The sequence below is a fragment of the Natator depressus genome, chromosome 1, assembly GCF_965152275.1.
Source record: "Natator depressus isolate rNatDep1 chromosome 1, rNatDep2.hap1, whole genome shotgun sequence".
Classification (NCBI taxonomy): domain Eukaryota; kingdom Metazoa; phylum Chordata; order Testudines; family Cheloniidae; genus Natator; species Natator depressus.
Genome location: NC_134234.1, coordinates 190,987,268 through 191,006,892, shown reverse-complemented (window position 1 = coordinate 191,006,892; position 19,625 = coordinate 190,987,268). Strand labels below are relative to the sequence as shown.

Sequence of the window (19,625 nt, the reverse complement as noted above, 5' to 3'; positions counted from 1 at the left end):
TTTGATTTAGGATGCGCTATCCACCCAGAGATACCTGCGTTTTATGGAGGGCTGAGACCATTTCAAATACAAAGTGCTCCACTTTGTCCTTTCAGCAGCCCCGAGGGTTTTTACAGAGGTCACGTCTGCAGTGGCAGTACACCTATGCCATTAATGCTGTCATGTATTACTCTATTTAGACATCTGGCTCCTCAAGGGACAGTCATATCAGGCAGTGCAAATAGCAGTCACAGTGTGCACCCACAGTGAATACCCATAGGGACAGCACATCTTGAAGAACTCCAGTTGTTATAGGATCAGTAACCTTCCTTTACCTAGCATATGTCATTACTAAATACAAAGGACCCAATTCTTCTTTATGTTGGCAGTTGTTAAGGTGCCTTAGAATGGGTGCAAAACACACCTGCACCTTCACCCACTTTAAGGCACCTTAACACTCCCAGAGTGGTGTAAAGTAACTTAAAAGGAGAATGAGGCTGTCACAGTCTGGGGTGCAATCCAGACCAGTGAGGGTCTGTGTCACCACCTGCTCTGCAACCTTGGGTTCCTCCCAATGCTTTCCCAACCTGGGCCTCTCACAGACAGCATGCAGGTCATACCCTGAGTGTCTGTGTATAGCTACAGCCTGCCAGCCACGCTCCAGTCAACACTTTGGCTTCCACCAGCCTTGGTTATCATTTGCAGGATGGCTCTAACACACTCCCATTTCCAGATTTTTTCCCCCAAAATGTGTGTTCTGCACTATCCAGGCCTCTCCTGGACAGTTCAGACAGTAAAGGTCCATGGCCCCTGTGAGGGGGTCAGTGAACAACAGTTTCCTACTTTTACTGGAGTTACCAGACAATTCAGTTTAAACACAACACTGGGTTAGTTTTGATGAAAGAATGAAACAAATTTTTTTAACTACAAAGAGAGAGATTTGAAGTGAGTACAGGTATAAGGTGTTAAAGTCAGAAATGATTATGAGAAATAAAAATAAAATGCTTTCTAGTAACTAAAACTTAACAGGTTAGACTTGGTTCTAGATAAAATCCTTACCACGTGTTCCCTGCAACAGAGCTGACCAAATTCTCTGGTCAGAACCCCTCCAAAAGTCCATCAGTCTGGTTCCTTTTATTCCTGGGGGAATTGTGCACCAAAATATTGAAAATTCTGCACACAATACTTTAAAATTTGAAAAATTCTGCGTATTTTATTTGTCAAAATAACACAATATAATCACACCAGTTTCAATTATTTTGGCAATTTATTTAAAAATACATGTCAGGAAGTATGTCTGTAACAATACAGACAACAAAAAAGATTCGGGATTCTTTGCTAGGCATATTAATAGAGAACTCTGAGTAATAATTCGTTTAAACTGCAATACAGAAACATATTTTCCACACCCCTCAGAAGCAGTGCAAAGGCTTGGGGGAGTCGGGGGAAGAGGAGGCGCTGAGGGAGCGGGAAGTAATTGCTGGGAAGGAGCCTTGGAGGGTTGTTGGGTATGGGTGGAAAAGTATGGAATGGGTTTTGGGGGAGGAAACATGGGGAGGGATTCTTAGGGAGCTTCCCCCATGCAGACCCTGGCTGACCTCTAGCCTCTCCCATTTAGTCAGGCACATCTGCCCCCATCCCTATGTGTCCTGCACCCCCAAGTGTCCCGGCACCTCCTCCCCCTGTCCTTGTGTCTCTGTGCCACCACATAGCCACCCCCTTCCCCCATGTGCCCCTGCACCATCTACTCCCTGTTCCCATGTGTCTCTGTGTACCCACTCAGTCACCTTGCTTCCCTGCACTCCCTTCCCCCTGTGGCCCTGTGCCTCCACTCCCATTCAGCCCCTGGCCCAGTCTGTCCTTCCCCACTAGCCCTTATGAACCCCTGTCCTGTCCCAGCAGCCCCATGTGCCCCATGCTGTCTGTCTCCCCATATCCCGTGTCTCCTGACCTGGACTGAGAGGCACTGTGAAGAAGGCACTCAGCCTTTCTCTTCCCTATGGTAGCTGGGGCTGTCTGGGAGCGCAGGCTCTGTTCTAGCCCCACATTGACCTCTGGTGAGAAAAAGGCAGAACTTCAGCAACTTTCCAGTAAAAGTTATTTTCTGTGGGGAAAAAAATTATGCACGGCTCTTGAATTATGTGCGCACACTGACACAGAATTCCCCCAGAAGTATCCTTTGTTGTCTTAGGCGAATGAGAGAGAGAGTGAGATTCCCTGGTGTGTTTTTGCCCCTCATTTTTATAGTCCAGTCCCTCCTTGAAGTGGATTCTTCTGAGGATTTCCTCTCAAAGCAAAGCTTATTCAAACAGTAAAGAAGGCGACAGGAATCTGGGGGTGAAGGTGCACCCATGCTCTTTTCTTCTCTCCTGTGTATGCTGACATATAGATTTGCCTTGTCTCCCTCTTGCTGTCTCAGGGACCCTGTTTACTACTTATAGTAACTTGAGGTAAACACATGCTCCTTTGTGTAAGATAGACCTGCTGCCTAATCAGGGCTATGTGGATTTGAACATGTGCTACCAACCTCATACGGAGGGAACTCATAACTCTACATATAATGTTGCTACATACGTTTCACCACAATAGTATTGACCAGTGAGTTGTTAGTTTTCAAATGATACCTCACAGGGCATATTTTGTGCAAAGATTATTACACTAGTATGTGTGGTCTGAATACAGGGTTGCATTTGGTTACATAGGCCCAAAGCTTTTGTTACTATGTATTTGATATGTTACATTAACCTCACAAGTCATCACTATTTTTGTAGTTAAAATGCAGAGATAGGCTGTCTGTGCAAATTTAAAAGATGAACTAGAAATGAAATCTCCAAAGTCCATCTGCTTCCACGATTTATGTTGAATGCCAGCACATAATACTGGTGAACATGGACTTCTTTTGGAGTTTGTCTTTACGAAGTCCTGAACAGGGGTATCATGTACAAACTAACATAAATATAATAACAACATGGAGGTTTTGCTGGAGTTGGTCATGAAAAGTTGGCAGCAGATTCTAGAGGAACCAAAATACTTTGTCACTCACAAGTCATTGAATGAGCTGTTTACTGCTTCCTGAAATGCAGTAAGTGTAAATGGGATGAGGGAAGTATTTCACCGTATTGCTTTAACTCAAATCCATAGTAGATGTTTATTTTCAGCATGTGCCTCATTGTGTGTTTATGTTCTCTTGCCACAAGGAAGCAATATTCTTTTGTTTCTCAGGTCTCCGGCTGTGTCACAATATGAACAGCAGCCCTTGTGTGCCTGTAATTTATTGTTTAGCTCTGTATTTTCTGTTGTGCTTCTGTGCCTAGTCAGATGCCATCAAGACTTCCAATTTGTTTCACGTTGGCTTCATAAGACATTTTCTCTATTTCCTTGTAGCATGCCACAAAATAGATAATGTATTAGTGCAACCGCAATTTATGGTTCTGTAGAATAAGACAATAAATGACTTCATCCATGCGTTTCATGCTTTCTAGTCTCAAAAATCTACCATTTTGCATATAATTATGGATGTTTTCCTCTGTTTGTTTTTTTTTAGAAGTCAGAAGGCAGCACCTCTCCCACGTGATGGACAGCCAAAAGAAATGTCTCAGGCTCCGGTGCTTATTTCCTGCGCCGACCAGTGAAGCTCCACCTTATTGTAAAACATTGTGCTTTACCTAATATCCTAGCCTTGTCTTTACCAAGGGAAGCTAGTCAGTCCATATGATGGAAAATATAGACTTGCAAACAAGTGCTTATTGCTGTGAGTGGCCCAGATTTCACTTGAAGCCAGAAGTTAGCAACTTGGGCCAAGTCCTCCAATTGGAACCCAGAATCTAGGAAGGTGGTGTTATTTGTCTAATAATGAAAAGAAATGGAATGATCCTGGAGCTTGCTTTCTATTGAAGGCTTTTAAACAGTAAATAGGTGGTTTCTGTGAAAAAGGCTGCCTTTACAGTAGCTCACACAGCATCCAGAGGGTATGGAAACTAGTTTCATATAATACCTAGTTACTCTAAACAAAAATACAAAACAAAAAAAAAAACACTGACGCACTGCACTAGTTATTAGATATTCTTAGTCATTTTTGTACATGAAGATTTAAGTTCTAAGATGGTTTATATAATAGGTTATGCCTACATTTATATTGTAGAATGAATTTAAAAACCTGTTCTGGAGAACTCAAGGCAGCATGGACAGATGTACCATTGTTAGCGGTGTTTGCTCAACCATGTGGTCCAGATGTTCTGCACTTTTATATTTGCCACCACAGTGGTAGAGTTTACTGGCAAAAATTCTGACAGGCTGTGTTGAGTGAGTTTGTTTTTGTTTTTTTTAATTTAGCATTGAATAACCAGAATGATTTGCATTAGAAAAAGGAGTGGCATATGGGAAAGAACAATACTGCAGATTATGGACTGGTCTTTCGTGCATTGGAGGGTTCCTTTATTTTGCATAGAGGTCTAAATGACTGGGTGAAATGCTCATGTAAACAAAAACAAAAAAAAATACTACAAATACATTGTTCAGAAGTGACCTTAGTATTACTTCACTATTCTGAAAACCTTGAAGACATGACTTCAGTATACATGCACACTGATATACATACCTTTTACATTTGACAGACACTGGAATTGTTGTAATTACTGTGCACAATCTAAATTGGCTTTGTAGATTGTATAAAAAGAGCCAGTTCTAGTTTGTGCTGGTAAAGTGGTAAGTTGTATGCAAGTAGACCATGATTGAAGAATAACGTTTGACTAAAGTTAGGCTATCAAGCAGAGATCCACCTGCCAGTTCCTGTCCTTGCTTTTGTTTTCTTTATGTATTCTGCTCTCATAAATACATCCCAAAAGCCAGCACCAAGTGTATCACTTGGACTATATCTTCACGCTGTTGACTTAAAATATTGCATAAGCCAGGCAGTTGTTTCCTACCAACAGATGCAAAATGATTACTAGAAATTAATCGGAAGCTACAAATTCAACAGGGTACTTCTTTCATAGCACAAGATGTTTCCCTACGTTTTGCATCATAGCACAAAGATTTACCAGATTGGACCCCAGCAATAATCTTCTGTTAGTCTTCTTCATACTGGCTGAAGTTTTGATAGTATTAGGTTGAGTTTGAAGCTCTTTAATTAAGTCTTTAAATAATGAGAGTTTACATGGTTCTATCAGGCATTCTTATTTATACTTGACTGAATTGATGTGTTTTTTGGGGGTGGGGAGGGATTTGTAATTCTAATTTGATGTAATAGCCATATGGAGAGTAACTCTATTAATAGTTGCTAGATTTTAGCCTTTTGTTGCTGTAGATAAGTGCAGGTCTTCAGTTTATATGTTGGGAAATGCTATACAACATACCACACACATTGTAACAAACGATGAAGTATTGATAAAAAGCAGATAGCTGAGAAAATATTATTAAAATGCATGTAAAATATTACCCTCAGAAATGCTGGAGGAAGATATGTTGGAGAAAGGGAAGAAAAAGGAAATAAAGTTTAATAGTAATAAGAGAGTTAAAAGGCTTTTTAAAATTCAGGTAGAAATAAGACTGGTAAAGAACTCCCTATTATGCCATTGTAGCATGTGGCAATATTTTTAATAAAATTTTATTAACGTTTTCTAAATTATTTTAACAAAACAGAAAAACTGTCAACATTTAAAACAGTTGGGTCACAATGAGGTGGCTGTTGGCGTTTTGGACCACTTTATAAATTATAATTAGCTGAAATCCAAATATTGTATGGTGCAGGCCATTCACCTTGACAATGGTACTAACTTATTTCTCTAGAACCCACTAGAATAGATATATTTTTTGCCAGAGCACCCCATCATTCTTCAATTTAAATTTCAGTATTGTTCCTTAAGATATTTCTGTATATTAATGGTACCTTTTTTAAAAGAAACAAAAAAAAATTACTTTTTCTATGTGAATCAATATCTTACTTGATCTGCTTCTCCTTAGAGAGGGGGTGGGGCTGGGTCAATGTACTGGATATGACTGTTTTCAGATACTTATAAACCTTTTTGTAGATATGCTTAATTTTTAAGCAGTTAGGCACTGAGAGTAGCAGAAATCCTGCAAAGCTTTATAGTTCATTAGGCATTTGCCTTTGTTGGTTCTCGGAGTGATGTCTTGATTTCAGTAGCAAGAATTTCCCCTGAATCTACTGGAAGGGGTAGCAGTATTTTCAGGTAACAAAATTTGTTAGCACAAGAAAATTTCAGACCAACATTTTCCTGTATTGGGTTTGTTTTTGTTTTTTTAATTTTTATTATTTTCCGTTCCTTTCATTTTGGAAAATTGTATTGCTGTGATATGTACTTCAGCATACCAGCAAATACTTTCACCCATTGACATGTGTCCACAAATGCCTCGAGAGAAGAAATTGTTGCACCTTATGTATATCTCAAGCAAACCAAAATATGATGCTTTTCTGCTTTGTTTATTCTGATTATGTTGTATCATTCTTTACTGAACCCATTCTCACTTAGCTAAACCTGTTGATATTTTTGCATTTAAACTTAATTTCTGGATCTGAACCTATGTATAAATCTTTCTTTTAAAAAACAAAAAGCAATTATCCCAGTCCTCTCTGAATTCTTGGTGGAAGTGAGGAATCTTGTTTCAAGTGTAAAATGCAGTACTGTTCCAGTTTTCTTTTGCTTTTATTTATTTGGTGATCTTTGTTATTTTGTGTGTCGTTTTGAGGTATACAAAGTGTATTATAGTAGCTAAAGCTACAGACATAAGCAGCTGGGAGAAAAATACTGTAATTTTTTTTAATTGTTTCAGTACTGTAAACGAATACGGGAAGAATGTTCTGCAGAGCATTTGAGATGCAGGTTCTGATCCCCACATTGTCTTATAGTCCAGATTAGACCAAAATTGATCAAAAATGGTATGGAGATTAAATCATGCTGTTGTAATTATGGCAGTATTTATCCCTTGAATGTGCTGTAATTCCAGACATCGAATATATTTATTTAAGGTGATTGAATGCTCTTTTATACTAATTCAGTGTCCCAAAGTCATGAGCAAGGATTTTTTGTTCGTTTCAATTCCCAGTTTATAGTGTCGGTGCATGAGGTTTGAAATAGAAAATAAACATTGGGTTGGGAAAGGAAGCAGGGACAAGGGAATGAGAGAACCATATGAGCGTGTATTTGAATTTCAACTCTTTTGTCATTTTTCCCCCCTTATTTTGTTGAGTGACACTCTGTCTATGTAGCATGAAACTGGTAGGCACTGTGCAGTCTTTGTCTCTATGTATTGCCACTTTGCATCCATGGTTGAAACCCAAGAGAGTTGTAACTTGCCCCAGAAAAAGGACATTCATTACTCTGGATGACCTTTTAATGATAAAGCATACGTCTTCTAGTATGAGGCATTAATGTGAACCAGTTCTAAACTGGGCTGCCTATTTAGCTACTGGACAAATACTGGAATATGCTCTGAAGCCATAGACTTGAGACAGTTGAGAGGGTGTCAGAGAAAAGAAGGCCTCTTCTCAGCTTGGTGAAGTTACAGCAACAAAGGAGAGGTAAAAGGCTTTACATTCTGTAAAAGAAAAAATAGGTTGAAAAATGATTCATTGGGTTTGCATGATGCTATTGTGTACAGTGATTGTTGGCTGCACCTCCCCAGATGAATGCTAATTTTAATAGGGCTTCCTCTACTAAAAGGCTACTTTCGTTGACTTCCATTTGCTTTCTGTTTTCATTTTAAATGGAATGTAATCTGTTCAGCCATCAATGCCATTTTTATATCATGGTATGTTTTAATTTCCAAGAACAATATTTATACAGAGGGAACAGTGTAACACAAAATATACAGTGAAAGTCGTACTATTTATATTGCTGTTATGCTTTTGACTTTTGTGTCCTATTCATATAGATTGTCAGACATCGTCATTTCGCTCTTATTGGTTCAATAAGATGGTTTTTGTGACAACAGAAAATGTAGAGCTCATCAGGTGATTAACTTCAGATATTCCCAAAGGAAACGGAGTAATCCAAAAGCTGCTTTTAATACTTAGTGGGTTACATTTACTATATCATGATTTCACCTGAAAACATAATTGTGCAACTCATATGTCATAAACCATGTTTTATCCATTAGACAATCTTTCCTGTGCTTGTTAGATTGTAGAGTTTCTAGATACCTTTGTCACATTTTGTAATATTTCCAGCATTAGCTCTCTCTACCTTGTACATGTACGAAAGAGTCATCTACAACTGTCAGAACATTAAGGCATTTCAGGACATATAGAGCTGTAAATTTGCATTTAGACTGTGACAGAGAAGTTTACCTCTTCCCCTCAATTCCCCAATAAAAAGTCACAGTGAGGTTTATGCTTTTCAATTAAATACCAAGTTAGCCTTGCTAATTTTCTAATAATTAAATTGACATCTTTTTGAAGAAGACTGTAGAGAGGACACACCGTACCTTAAACTTGTTTGCAGTTCATTAAGGCAGCCATCCAGAGAGAACCAATTTTATGCCCTAATTCAGTAAAGTATGTAAACTCAAACTTACTAAACTCTTCAGCACGTGCTTAAATGTTAAGCATGTGTTTGTGTGCTGTCCTGACTCTGGATGTTTTCGTGAACTGGGACCTTAATTTACATTGGACTTTGAACAAATACTAACATTTTAACATTCATTAAGTTTTCCCAGAGAATTATTTTCTAATTACTGGATTCTGATTGTGTTATCAAGTACCAGGTAGAAACTCCATATGCTTCAGTGGAAAAAGATGTGTGTTACCTCACAATCTGAAATAGCAATTACGTGGCTAAACATGCCTCCTAAAATAACACTCTAATCCTACCCTTTTTACTCACAAAAGTAAAACAACAATCATCTTCACACCAAGGGCTGGAACTTTGAAAGTGACCAAAGAAATGTAATGCAGAGCAGTGACTGGCAACTTTTTCTCCATGAACTAAGTATTTTACGCTCGGGAGTTCAACTGTAAGACAGCCTGAGGTTTCTCACACTGTCTTATGAACTTTATTTTCATAGGTTTCAGTCTTTCCCTTGCATGTCACATGGTACGGTGAGATTTTTCAAAGTGTCTAAAGTGAGTAACGAATACAAACCCCATTGAGCTACTCACTTAGCCACGTTAGAAAATCCTACCCTTAAACAGAGTTTGCTTTGGCCATCAGGTCTTTCAGTCTATCAACAGTTGAAACATGACTGAATTTCTATTGTCTTTTTTCATAGGGCCTGATCCTTCAACCTTTATTCTCACACATAATTCCATTGACTTCTGGGCCATAATTTGTCTTTATTTGCTCTAAAGTTTGGTGTAAACATGTTTTGTAGTAATTATTTCCATTCAGTGGTCTGATAGAGCTCTTGCCTTCTTAGATGTGTGTAGTTAAAGTTAATAATCACATTTATAAAATGCCTTTCTTTAAAAACTTATACCTAATTTGATATTTTTTAAAATGCACATGTTAATTCATGTGTCTAACATGCTAAAGTACATTAACTGTGATCATGAAACTGAATAAAATATTTGAAAACAACCTTTCAAATAAATTACTTTATATTCACTCTATTTTAGCTATCCAATATGTACTTGTAAATAATTTCCCATTTTAAATTAATGGATGCAAATAGATACTTTAAGAAAGTTGAGCTTTTTTGATATTTCACCTGCTTCAAGATCATCAAGTGCTTGTTTACCTTAATGTGACTAATGCAGTAATTTATTAGTCTGGCAGTGAATGAATTCTACTAAAAGTCAGATTGTTTTTTTTAAACTGAAAAATCTTGTTCGCCCCCTAAAAAAACAGGTTATTCAAAAACATAAACTGGGCTAGATCGTCCAACCTGCATGCTATAATTTCCGTTTTCTTTAAAACCAACAGTGTAACTCCTCCGGTAGTCAGTCGAAAGTATGTTGCCTGGGAGTGTTGTTGTTTTAAATATTTGTTGTTGTTGTTTCACAGAAAATATGCCCAAACCAGCGTAGTTTAGACTGATACGCTGAGCTTCCAGCTTCTTTTTAAAACTCGGGGGCCTAATCCTGCACCATTGAAATTCGTGGAATGACCCCTACAGATCTCAACAGATCTTTGGATCTGGCCCTTACTGTGCTAATGCTGGCAAAGCACCATTGATTTCAGTGGAATTACACTAGTATAAAACTGGAGTAGCCCAGTGAAGAATCAGGCCCTTTGTCTATCTCTGCTTTCTTGGATTTCGTCTTCCACACCTGGTTGCACATTTCATCTACAGCCCACAGACAATTAACTGACATCATCTTTACATAACAAAGCCCTTACTTCATCGGTAGTCCTAGGACAGCAAGGGATTTATGTTTTCAAAATAGGTCCTTGTTTAAAAATGTAATACAGATGATGATTATTGCTTAGGGTTTATACTGTGGTAGCACGTCCAAGCCACGACCAGGGTGAGCCCCGTTTGAACTTGGATTGTATTCAGTCCACACAGTTCCCTTCCTTCCCCTGCCCCATATATGCTTGAAAATGTAGATTCTTGGGGTCCAATCCTCCACTCTTCATAGACCTGAAACTTCCATTGACTTCAGTGGGAGGTTTTTGGTGTGCAAGGAATGCAAGATTGTGCCCTCTCTGGGTAATATATAGAAGATAATACTCAGGGAACTGTGGGTGACGGTTTTGTGAATGCATGTGTGCTCTCCTGGCCACAGCAAGTCCATGCCTATTGAAACCAGTGGAAGCCCTTTATACCTATGACAGCAGAACCAACTGCATATAAGAGAGTCCAAAACAGTGGGAGAGAGTCCCTCAATCTTTTTTTTTTTTTAAATACTTATTCTGTCCACATTTATACAAGGGAGCGGAACATGTGAGCTGTCCTTCGTCTCCTAGGTCTGAAAGCTCTAGGCTCCCTACGAAGACATGCCAGGATTTGAACAGATACAGGCAATGTTACAGGGATGTAGAGATCACATGGAAAAAAGGAAGGGCTTGTTGTAATGAAAGAGAAATGCCAAGAGTATATCTTCTTATGAGGAGAGCTCTAAATCTTCCACCTAATATTTTAAGTCTGTTACACTGGGGAATTTTAAATCACCATCCTTTTTCGATTACACAGTAACTCTAAAACATGATTGATTATCTTTGCTTCATTACTCAGATTCTGTCTTTTTGTCTGCTTTCATTTTGTTCTTACCACAAAACAACTTTTTAGCTAGATATTTTTAACTGCATAAGACCTCTTCTGAAACCCAGCTCTCACTTGCCTTGTGTCTGCCAGCTGCATGGCATTACATTTACGTTCTGTCAGTTGAGAGAGACACATCCCTTTGTTGTCTGACATGGAAAAGGAATATTTCTACCTACTGAAGTAACACCCCAGTTCAGAGAGTACTGTCACTCTACACCATTGACCCATTTTCCCACTATTTGTCCATTTCTTTAATATGCAACTAATCCTTTCAAAACAATTTTTTTTCAAATGGAAAGTGCAGTTTGAATACAAAAAATATACGCAAGCATTCCATAAGCCACCTAAAAATCATAGACTAACCAGTTCCTCAGTAAGATACTAGCACTTTGTAACAAAATGAGATACGTTATATATTTGCTGCAAAGTTTTGTTTTGTGTTTTTTCTCAAAAATAAAACCTGTAAGATATCAAGTCTACAATCCATTCAGTGTGAACTTCTTGTGTGGACCATTTCCAGCACAGAAACTATCAGAATTTGAATTTTTAAACAGTTACAATAGAATTTTGAGACTCACTCTGATGTATTTAAGCTAATTGTCCTTTGTTAACGGTTTTCCATTAGGACTAGACAGGTATGTCAGGTTCAGCTGTTGTAAATCCACATAGGTCCATTAACTTCAGCGGAGCTATCCCAGTTTTAAATTAGCTGAGAATCTAGCTTATTTAAAGTTAGATAGTAATTTCTTTCACTTATAGGCAGGCACAAACTCAGTCCCTTTTTCAGTCCTTGGGAATAAACTGGTCAAAAGAGACACCAAAACTGCAATCTACTAAAAAAGTTCAGTTAGAGTATTAAGCTTAACACTAAGCTTGATACTTGTTGCTGGAATGCGAACCTTTGATGCTTTTAAGTCACCACTGTAGCATTTTGTTCATTTTAAATCCGCTGGGTTCCTTTGCGATCTTAGCATAATTGGTTATGCTGCTTAGTCACAATATCTAGTGTACCAGGTGGATTTTGTTGTTGTTGTTTCTTTTTGACATCCGTTTGATAAATTTCCCTGAGTCACCGCACACTATATGAATGCAGTTTGTCTTTGATCAATAAAAATGTAAAGAAGATTTCATGTGCACTTGAACTCTGTCCTTGCATACGAACAAGGACTGCAGACTGAGGTACTAATTTAGTTACATTCATTATATTTCACACCAAATTCTGTTCTCAGGCCAAAGAAGACCTGAATAATGACATGCTCGATAGTAAAACTGTGCTGCTCTTCTTCAAATATTTATGTTCAGTTTCAAACATTGCAAAATGTAAAGGGCCAGATCCTTGGACCTGCTAAAACTGTGTTGTGTTGCTTTCATGGCTGCTTTTCATGACCTCCTGTGCGGGAGAATCCTTCGGAGGCGTAGAGACAGTATAGTGGCTCCTATGCAATCCACTTCCAGCCTTTGGTACAAGGTGCACGGGCGGAGATAAGAGAGGATGTGGTCAGGTGTTCCCTATCCTCTGGCAATCACCAGTTGCCAGAATGGTCTCCTGAGCTATGCCTGGCATCTCAAGGTCAGAACTGAGGATCTGGTCTGAAAAGCTGAATGTGAAGTTTAACAGAGGACCATGTTCTATGCCAATATGTTGCCCATCATGCATTTGTCAGTAGTCATTATAAAAATAAAGGTTTAATGGTATGTCTTAAAATAGCTTAATAATTTGTCTGCTATTCATTAGGAAACTAGTGTGCTGATTCTAAAATATTCCCTATAGAATAACCCTGTAGATATATATAATTGACCAGATGGTTTTTGCTCATAATATTTCTTACATTCTTCCATTTGTTCTGCTCCAGTACATTACATTCTACCTACATCCCCCAATTTCCATCTGCCTAGGATTTTCAAAGAAATTGTTTTCGACTACAGGTTTGCAGCTCCAACTTTCTCGCTAAATATTGCTTCGTGTGGGAGGAGGCACAGAGGGTGATACAGCCTCTCCTCAGCCCAAAGTCTGAGACGGAAATCGGTGAGATTTCTGTATGTGAAATGACAAAACTGGATGAATAGCAAGTTAGCTGATGACTAATAACAGTGCCATCCTAGTGGCAAAGCTGTAGCGGGCTTGGCAAGAACTAGCAAGTGGTAAAATTAAACTGACAGTTCTACAGCGCTTCCTGCTTTGAAATCCCATTACTCACTGCACCCTAAAGAGCAGCCAGCCATCTAAGCATCCTTGGCCAGATCATGCTAACAAAAAATCTCATGAGGCTGGAAAAGCGTAGCAAGCCCATAAATGTGGGGGAATTTCTGGTGCCGGGGAGGAGGTTAGAGGGGTTTTTGAGCTCAAGTCGCATCCTCCTCCTTCAGATTCCATGGAAACCTCTTTGAGTTTGAGGCTCAGTGTATTGAGCAGCATTATCCCTCCCTTTCAAAATCAGCAGATTCAAGGCTGACGCAGTCAGTATTACCTTGCGGTGATTCATCTTCTGTGTGCCAAACCATCTTCCATAGTTTAAGGGTGGGAATTTAGGGCAGTTTCTGGCAGGGTCTGGTTAAAGTGAGGGGGAGGTGCTTCGCTGAATTTCCCTGTAGATTTTGGTATGTCTGTGGGTTTGGAGGGCCACGTACTCTGGTTGAGGGTGGGGGAGAAAACCTGTTTTCCACAAACTGGGATGGCCCCACAGCAGCTCAAGTTTCCTGGCCCTTTTGTGGGTTTCACTTGAGAAGAGAACTTGAGACTTAGAGAACTTGAGAATAGAATTTGGCCTGAAATATAATGAATATAACAAAATTAGTACCTCAGTCTGCAGTCCTTATTTGTGTGCAAGAACGGAGGGTTCGAGTGCACATGAAAGTATTCAAGTATTGAAGTGAGGCAAGAAGGACCTTCTTGCATTGTTTAAGCACAAAATAACTTCCTAGTGACCCTGACATGGGAAATTTTTTCTGTTTAAACTCCCAGAAATACCCAATAATAATTGACATTGTCCTGTCCGTCATCCATTCAGTTATTTCTATGGTAATATTACAGTGTTTTAGTTGGACTTTATCTTGGTTAATATTATATGATAAAACAAACCTCAGGAGAATCCCAGTGCTTATCACGAACAGCCCACTTTTTCTGACACTCAGGGATAGAAACGTCTTTTTCTGGTCTCTCATCCAGCACTAGTGTTAAGAAACGACAGGACTGAAAGTGTTTGTACTGGTCCACCAAAAGGTTTCTAACCAGGGCAGGCTATCGCATTTTAAATCCTATCATTCTGCTTACCAGTTGGCTTTTCATTCAATTTCTGCTTGAGATGAGTTGCTAATGCCTAGCCGGCTGCTGGAGTTATGAGTTGACACTCGGATTCCAAGCTTTCATATGGTGAAAAGCATTAGGCTTGGGGAGTTATCGAGATAGTGGCTACTAAAATTATGTTGCCACTGAAGGGTTTAAAAATAAACAACATGGTAATCTGAAGTTTTAGGTCTAGTATCTCAGACTGTACAATCTCAAGAAGTTTACAGTGGGACTCCTATTCCGATTGAGGCCTGTTGGCATTCCCACTGTAATACAAATGTCTAACAATAAGGTATGTGATCTTCAGGGACTTGAAACAAACGTTTAAATTATCTGAAATGCTGGCACTCCCAGCTTCCCAGTGGTTTAAATTATTTATTTGTAACAATCTGTTGTGAAACAGGGCATCTTGGAACTGTCACTAACCCAGCAAGTTCTTTGGCACTAGCCCAGGACTAAATACTGCATGGTCAACTTTGGACCTGAGGCCAGTGCAATTTTCAGTTTCTCAAAACTGTTTCCCCGGGTGTTTTAAGTGGCATTTTAAAATGACCTGTATGCACATGCCTGTGACGTAGTCTGCCCTGATTTAAAACCAGAGTTTGCAAAAGATTATTTCTCTCATCACAGAAAGGAGAAATGGGAGAAAAATTTGTTTGGTGTCCAGCCTTCTGTCAATAAAACACTGTTCCTTGAGTTGCATTCCAAATGCTTTCTCTAGTCTAATTCAAGTTGACTCAACCAAACCCCAAATGTTCCCTTGGGTAGATATTAAATAGGAAGGGATGCTAATTTATTCAGTTTGTCATAGCAGAGGGGTTATTAAGCTTTGTCACAGTGAGACTCGTTACTGCTGAAAGCCATGTGTCTCTCGAACACCCTTTCTGCCAGCCTCCTCATCACAATCCCGTTCAGGATGGTGCAATGTTCTTTTTTCTTAGCGCAGCCAGGCTGCCTTCTTTTTTGCAGCTGCTCCTACAGATGACCAGGCTCTTTACAAAAAGGAGCCAGTAATGAAAGCTGAAAATGAGGCAGAAAAGTCTGCACTACAAGACCTTCCAGGTCTCCATAGACCACACTTTGAGAACTGCTGACGGAGCATATAAGTGCAAAGACGTTCACATTAACATTGGATCAGAAATTCCATATTAGATCAACAAGATAGGTTGCTGCTTGGAATAGCAGTGTTTCCAATTAGAAGTGAGAGAGGGGGAAAATTCCCCATCGTAGCACATTTTTCCCCCCGGGGGTTCTGATTTCAAGAGCTAGACATAGCGGATTCTAAAAGAAGAGAGAAATTAAAACTAGTATGTGGTCGGGAAACAGCTGCAGTGGTTTGTTTTAGTGCCTGTGGCAATAATTTATATGTCAGAAAGAATGTGCAAGATACTTGAGGTGTGGTCCAGTTTTCAGTGTAGCTTCCCCATGAAATATGCACTCAGCATCTGGTCAGAGTGCAGTTAACAAATGTATTCATTCACATATTTCATAAACCATGTCAAGCGCTCACCATTGTCTTAATTACAGCTCACGCAAACTATGCACAGCCCACTTCAGTAAAATATACTGCTCTTGGCTGGTAGACAGCATAGTCTTCCTTGGAAAGGACTAGATAGAAGTATACAGTTTGGCCATTTAGTTTTCCCCTATGATTGTTCTCCTAAACCTCACTCACTCTAATTCTGTAGAGTATGCTTTCTGTCCTGATGAGATTTTTTTTTTAAGTGGGGTCGACTACTTGATTTTTCATGCATAAATCAAAATAAGATACCATGTTAAATATGGAGGATGCTTCGTTAAATGTGAAACCCACAGACTCCTGATACCCTTAAGAATGCATTTGTTTGGTAAATGTTTATGACATTGATCAAGGAGCCAGATCCTCAGCTGGTGTAAATGAGTATAGCTACATTCAAATCAATGAAGATGTCACTTTACTCCAGCCAACCATCTGGTCCTACATTTCTTAATGTTAGGAATGAGACTGGGTTGTTCATTTAAAAACCAAATGTACAAAGTTATCAATACACTCTGCATAATGGTCTTGCCTAGGCAGTTCAAGGATCATTAAAACAGATTTCCTTTGTGTTTTAATGATACTTTGTGTTTCAAATATAGCTCAACAGTGCCAGGAATTTCTTTTGTGTTGCCCTGTTTTCCACAACTGAGCATTGTGAAGTACCCACAGGATACACAGAGGGATGCAGAGTAGCCCTAGAACTGTGAGCACAGCTCCCGTTGACATGTGTGACAGCGCCACTGCAAACCGGGGGACTCTATCATTAAAGAGTCAACACATGCCAGAAGTTACCAGATGGTGAAGTCTCAGATCCCATTGTTTTCTATTCAAAGGGAATATAAATGTAGGGAATAACTGGAAGATCTCAGATGCCACTAGGCTGTTATTGTTACCATATGTTGATTTTTTTTTAAAGCGGTTACCTTTATTATTTGTGTTGTGCTGGGTGCTATAGAAACACAGAAGAGAAAAGAGAGGTCATCCTTAAATTGCTGATTAACCAGTTTTAAGTAAATCTATTCAAGGGACCAACAGAAATTGGTTGCTTTAACAAAGCTGACCTAATAAAGGTGGAGCAGATTTGTACACCATACAGTTGGGGATATTCTGAGCTGACCTAAAAAGCATGGTCTCTTTTCACGTTATGCTGTAGTCTCTATTGTGCATAGCAAAAAGAAACCAGAGAAAATATTCTTTACATGAATATATCTCTTTAACATTAATAGTGTACATACCTATCAAGGGCAGATCAAGTCAAATTCTCTCCTCCGCTGACCTGGAGGGTTACTCTGGTTTGACACTTGAGTAACAGAATTTGATACCATGCCTTCAGAATAGGGTGCAAATAGCTTTGGATAGAAAACTGCAGTGTCTAAACAGCCTTAGAAATCTTATTCCAGTGGAAAGGACATTGGACTCAAGTAGCAAGATGATTTTTAGAATTAGTTAAAAGCACAGCAGGTGCACTTCTTGCCTGTGTTTTGTAGTAAAATAACCAATTTGTATTTAGATTTGTGCATTTAGATTGAATTACATTGACATGGTTTGAAAGTTGATTCCCTTACTGACTATTGCGTGTGGATCAATGGGAAATCTCGATATTTTAATAGGAATGAAAGGAACTTGTAGAATAGATGAATAAGTTGCAGAGAGCATCTCTTGATCTAGGCAGACAGCAGTGCAGGACTCATTATATGCGGGGTGGCTTATCTTTCAAAAACCTGAGATAGGGCTGAGCTATAAAACTGGGCTCTTAATCTAGTTCAGAACTTCTCCTAAACTTGGGAATATTTGGAATCAGGGTTTATCTCTACATCAAAACTAAAGAAGTTGTCATTAAGGGAGTACTACCAGGCATGGTTGGAAGGATAGGATACTGGACAGTGCTCAGAAGACCAGGTTTCTATTCCCAGCCTGGCCATTGGCCTGGTATGTGACCTTGTACTAGTTCACTTTGTGCCTCTTAGCCACCGTTAAAATGGGGACGATTTCACCATTACAATGGGGGCGAAGTCTTTAAACCACGATTTGAGGACTTCAATAGCTCAGACATAGGTTAGGGGTTTGTTACAGGAGTGGGTGGGTGAGATTCTGTGTCCTGTGCAGGAGGCCAGACTAGACGACCATCATGGTCCCTTCTGACCTTAAAGTCTATGATTCTACGATATTATTATTATTATTTATTATTTATTTATTAATTATTTTATCTGAGGCCTCTGTCTGTAACCCAGTTTCATTTCTAGATAAAAGAAACTGTTATTCAGTTTCCAATATTTTTGGAACAAAAGCCTCATATACATCTACAATACAGGTACAAATTTTTCCATGACATCCACACAACAACCTAATTGCAAATAAGTGTGTGTGCATGAGCCCATTCCACAGAGAAAATGTGGTTTGGAAATGTGGATCTCTTGTTCCTTGTCCCCATATATATGATAACAGCATGGCCAAATACTCTTTTACAACATGTGTGTGTAAACCTAATGGAATACATTCGGTATGGTATGCAGTTTTTACTGGTGTGAGTTTTGGATGGCAGTGTTACTCTTAAGTCTCTCTCTCCTCCCCCCCTTTTCCACATACACGCAGACTGAGTGCACGTTACATGTCTGTGTTAGAGTGAGAGAAACTGTTGTATTTTGTCACCAGGTAATTATAAAGATAATCTTCAGATCATCTGCAATTAATGTATTAATACATAAGCCTGTTCAGCCAGGTAATGGATACCAAATGGCTCAAAAATATATGTAACTCATTTGTGAATGCTGTATACTTTATATATGGGACTGATAGGATCACACTAATACATAAGAACTAAAATGAAAGCAGTCCTTTCATATCATAATTCAGACACCTAATTAACATGCAGTTATATTTTAAAAAAAACAAAACAAATACTATTATATAACATACATACATACATACATTATCCTTCCCACATGGGTACATAACTTTACAGTCTGTTTCCTTCTGGGATCTAAAAACCATCTTTATAATGGGATAAAAATATATTCCTAGTGAGACCAAAATGTGTATGTTTTGATATTTGTTAGAAGAAAAACCTTCAGATGAATTAGCTGGACAGTAATTTGCGGGGGACACAAGGGAGAATTAATATATTAAGTATATTTTATTATGTTTGGATAAAATTCAAAAATGCAATTAAATCAACGGTGCAAACCAAATGATGGATGGTGTTTTAAAATTACACACATAGCGCCCAAACAAAATGAACACCCTTGGCAACGCTGGTCTGTTGCACTTCCACTGAGATGTGTCTACAGACGTGAAGCTCACAGGCGCCATAACATCCTAGAAATCACAAAAGCTGTTGAAATTCCATTGCCATTCTGAGAACAACTTTTAGGAAAGCTGGTTTCTTGTTTTTTTTTTTTTTTTTTTTTTAAATCAGTTCTGTCAACTTCACAGCCCAGCTCTAGCCACCATTTACACTGTAAAATCAGATTCTCCTAGGTGGAAGTGCTTATGACTTTATAGTTCTTTGTAAGATAGGAATGTCAGGCCTTGCTTTAAAATTGTCAGGCCCCCTTCCATGTCTTCCTCCTCTTCCTTCAAGCAATTAAGAGCTTGAGCCTGCACTCATTGAAATCGATGGCAAAACTCCCATTGACTTTAATGGTGCAGGATCAGGGCCCTTCAGAGGTGCTCAGC

At 38.9% G+C, this 19,625-nt stretch overlaps 1 protein-coding gene across 5 annotated transcripts in view; it reads left to right on the top strand.

Annotated features, from left to right (window-relative positions):
* Nucleotides 1–9,427, top strand: part of BBX (BBX high mobility group box domain containing) — a 180,288-nt gene extending 170,861 nt beyond the window's left edge. For 2 of the 5 annotated variants that reach the window (XM_074972938.1, XM_074972927.1), the window contains exon 18: nt 3,524–9,426. In XM_074972938.1, the coding sequence (XP_074829039.1) occupies nt 3,524–3,611 (88 nt within the window). In that variant the 3' untranslated portion in view covers nt 3,612–9,426. Of the gene's footprint in view, nt 1–3,523 lie in introns of all 5 variants that reach the window. The other 3 variants (XM_074972945.1, XM_074972962.1, XM_074972955.1) reach the window with 3 other exon arrangements.
* Nucleotides 9,428–19,625: the final 10,198 nt, after the last annotated feature.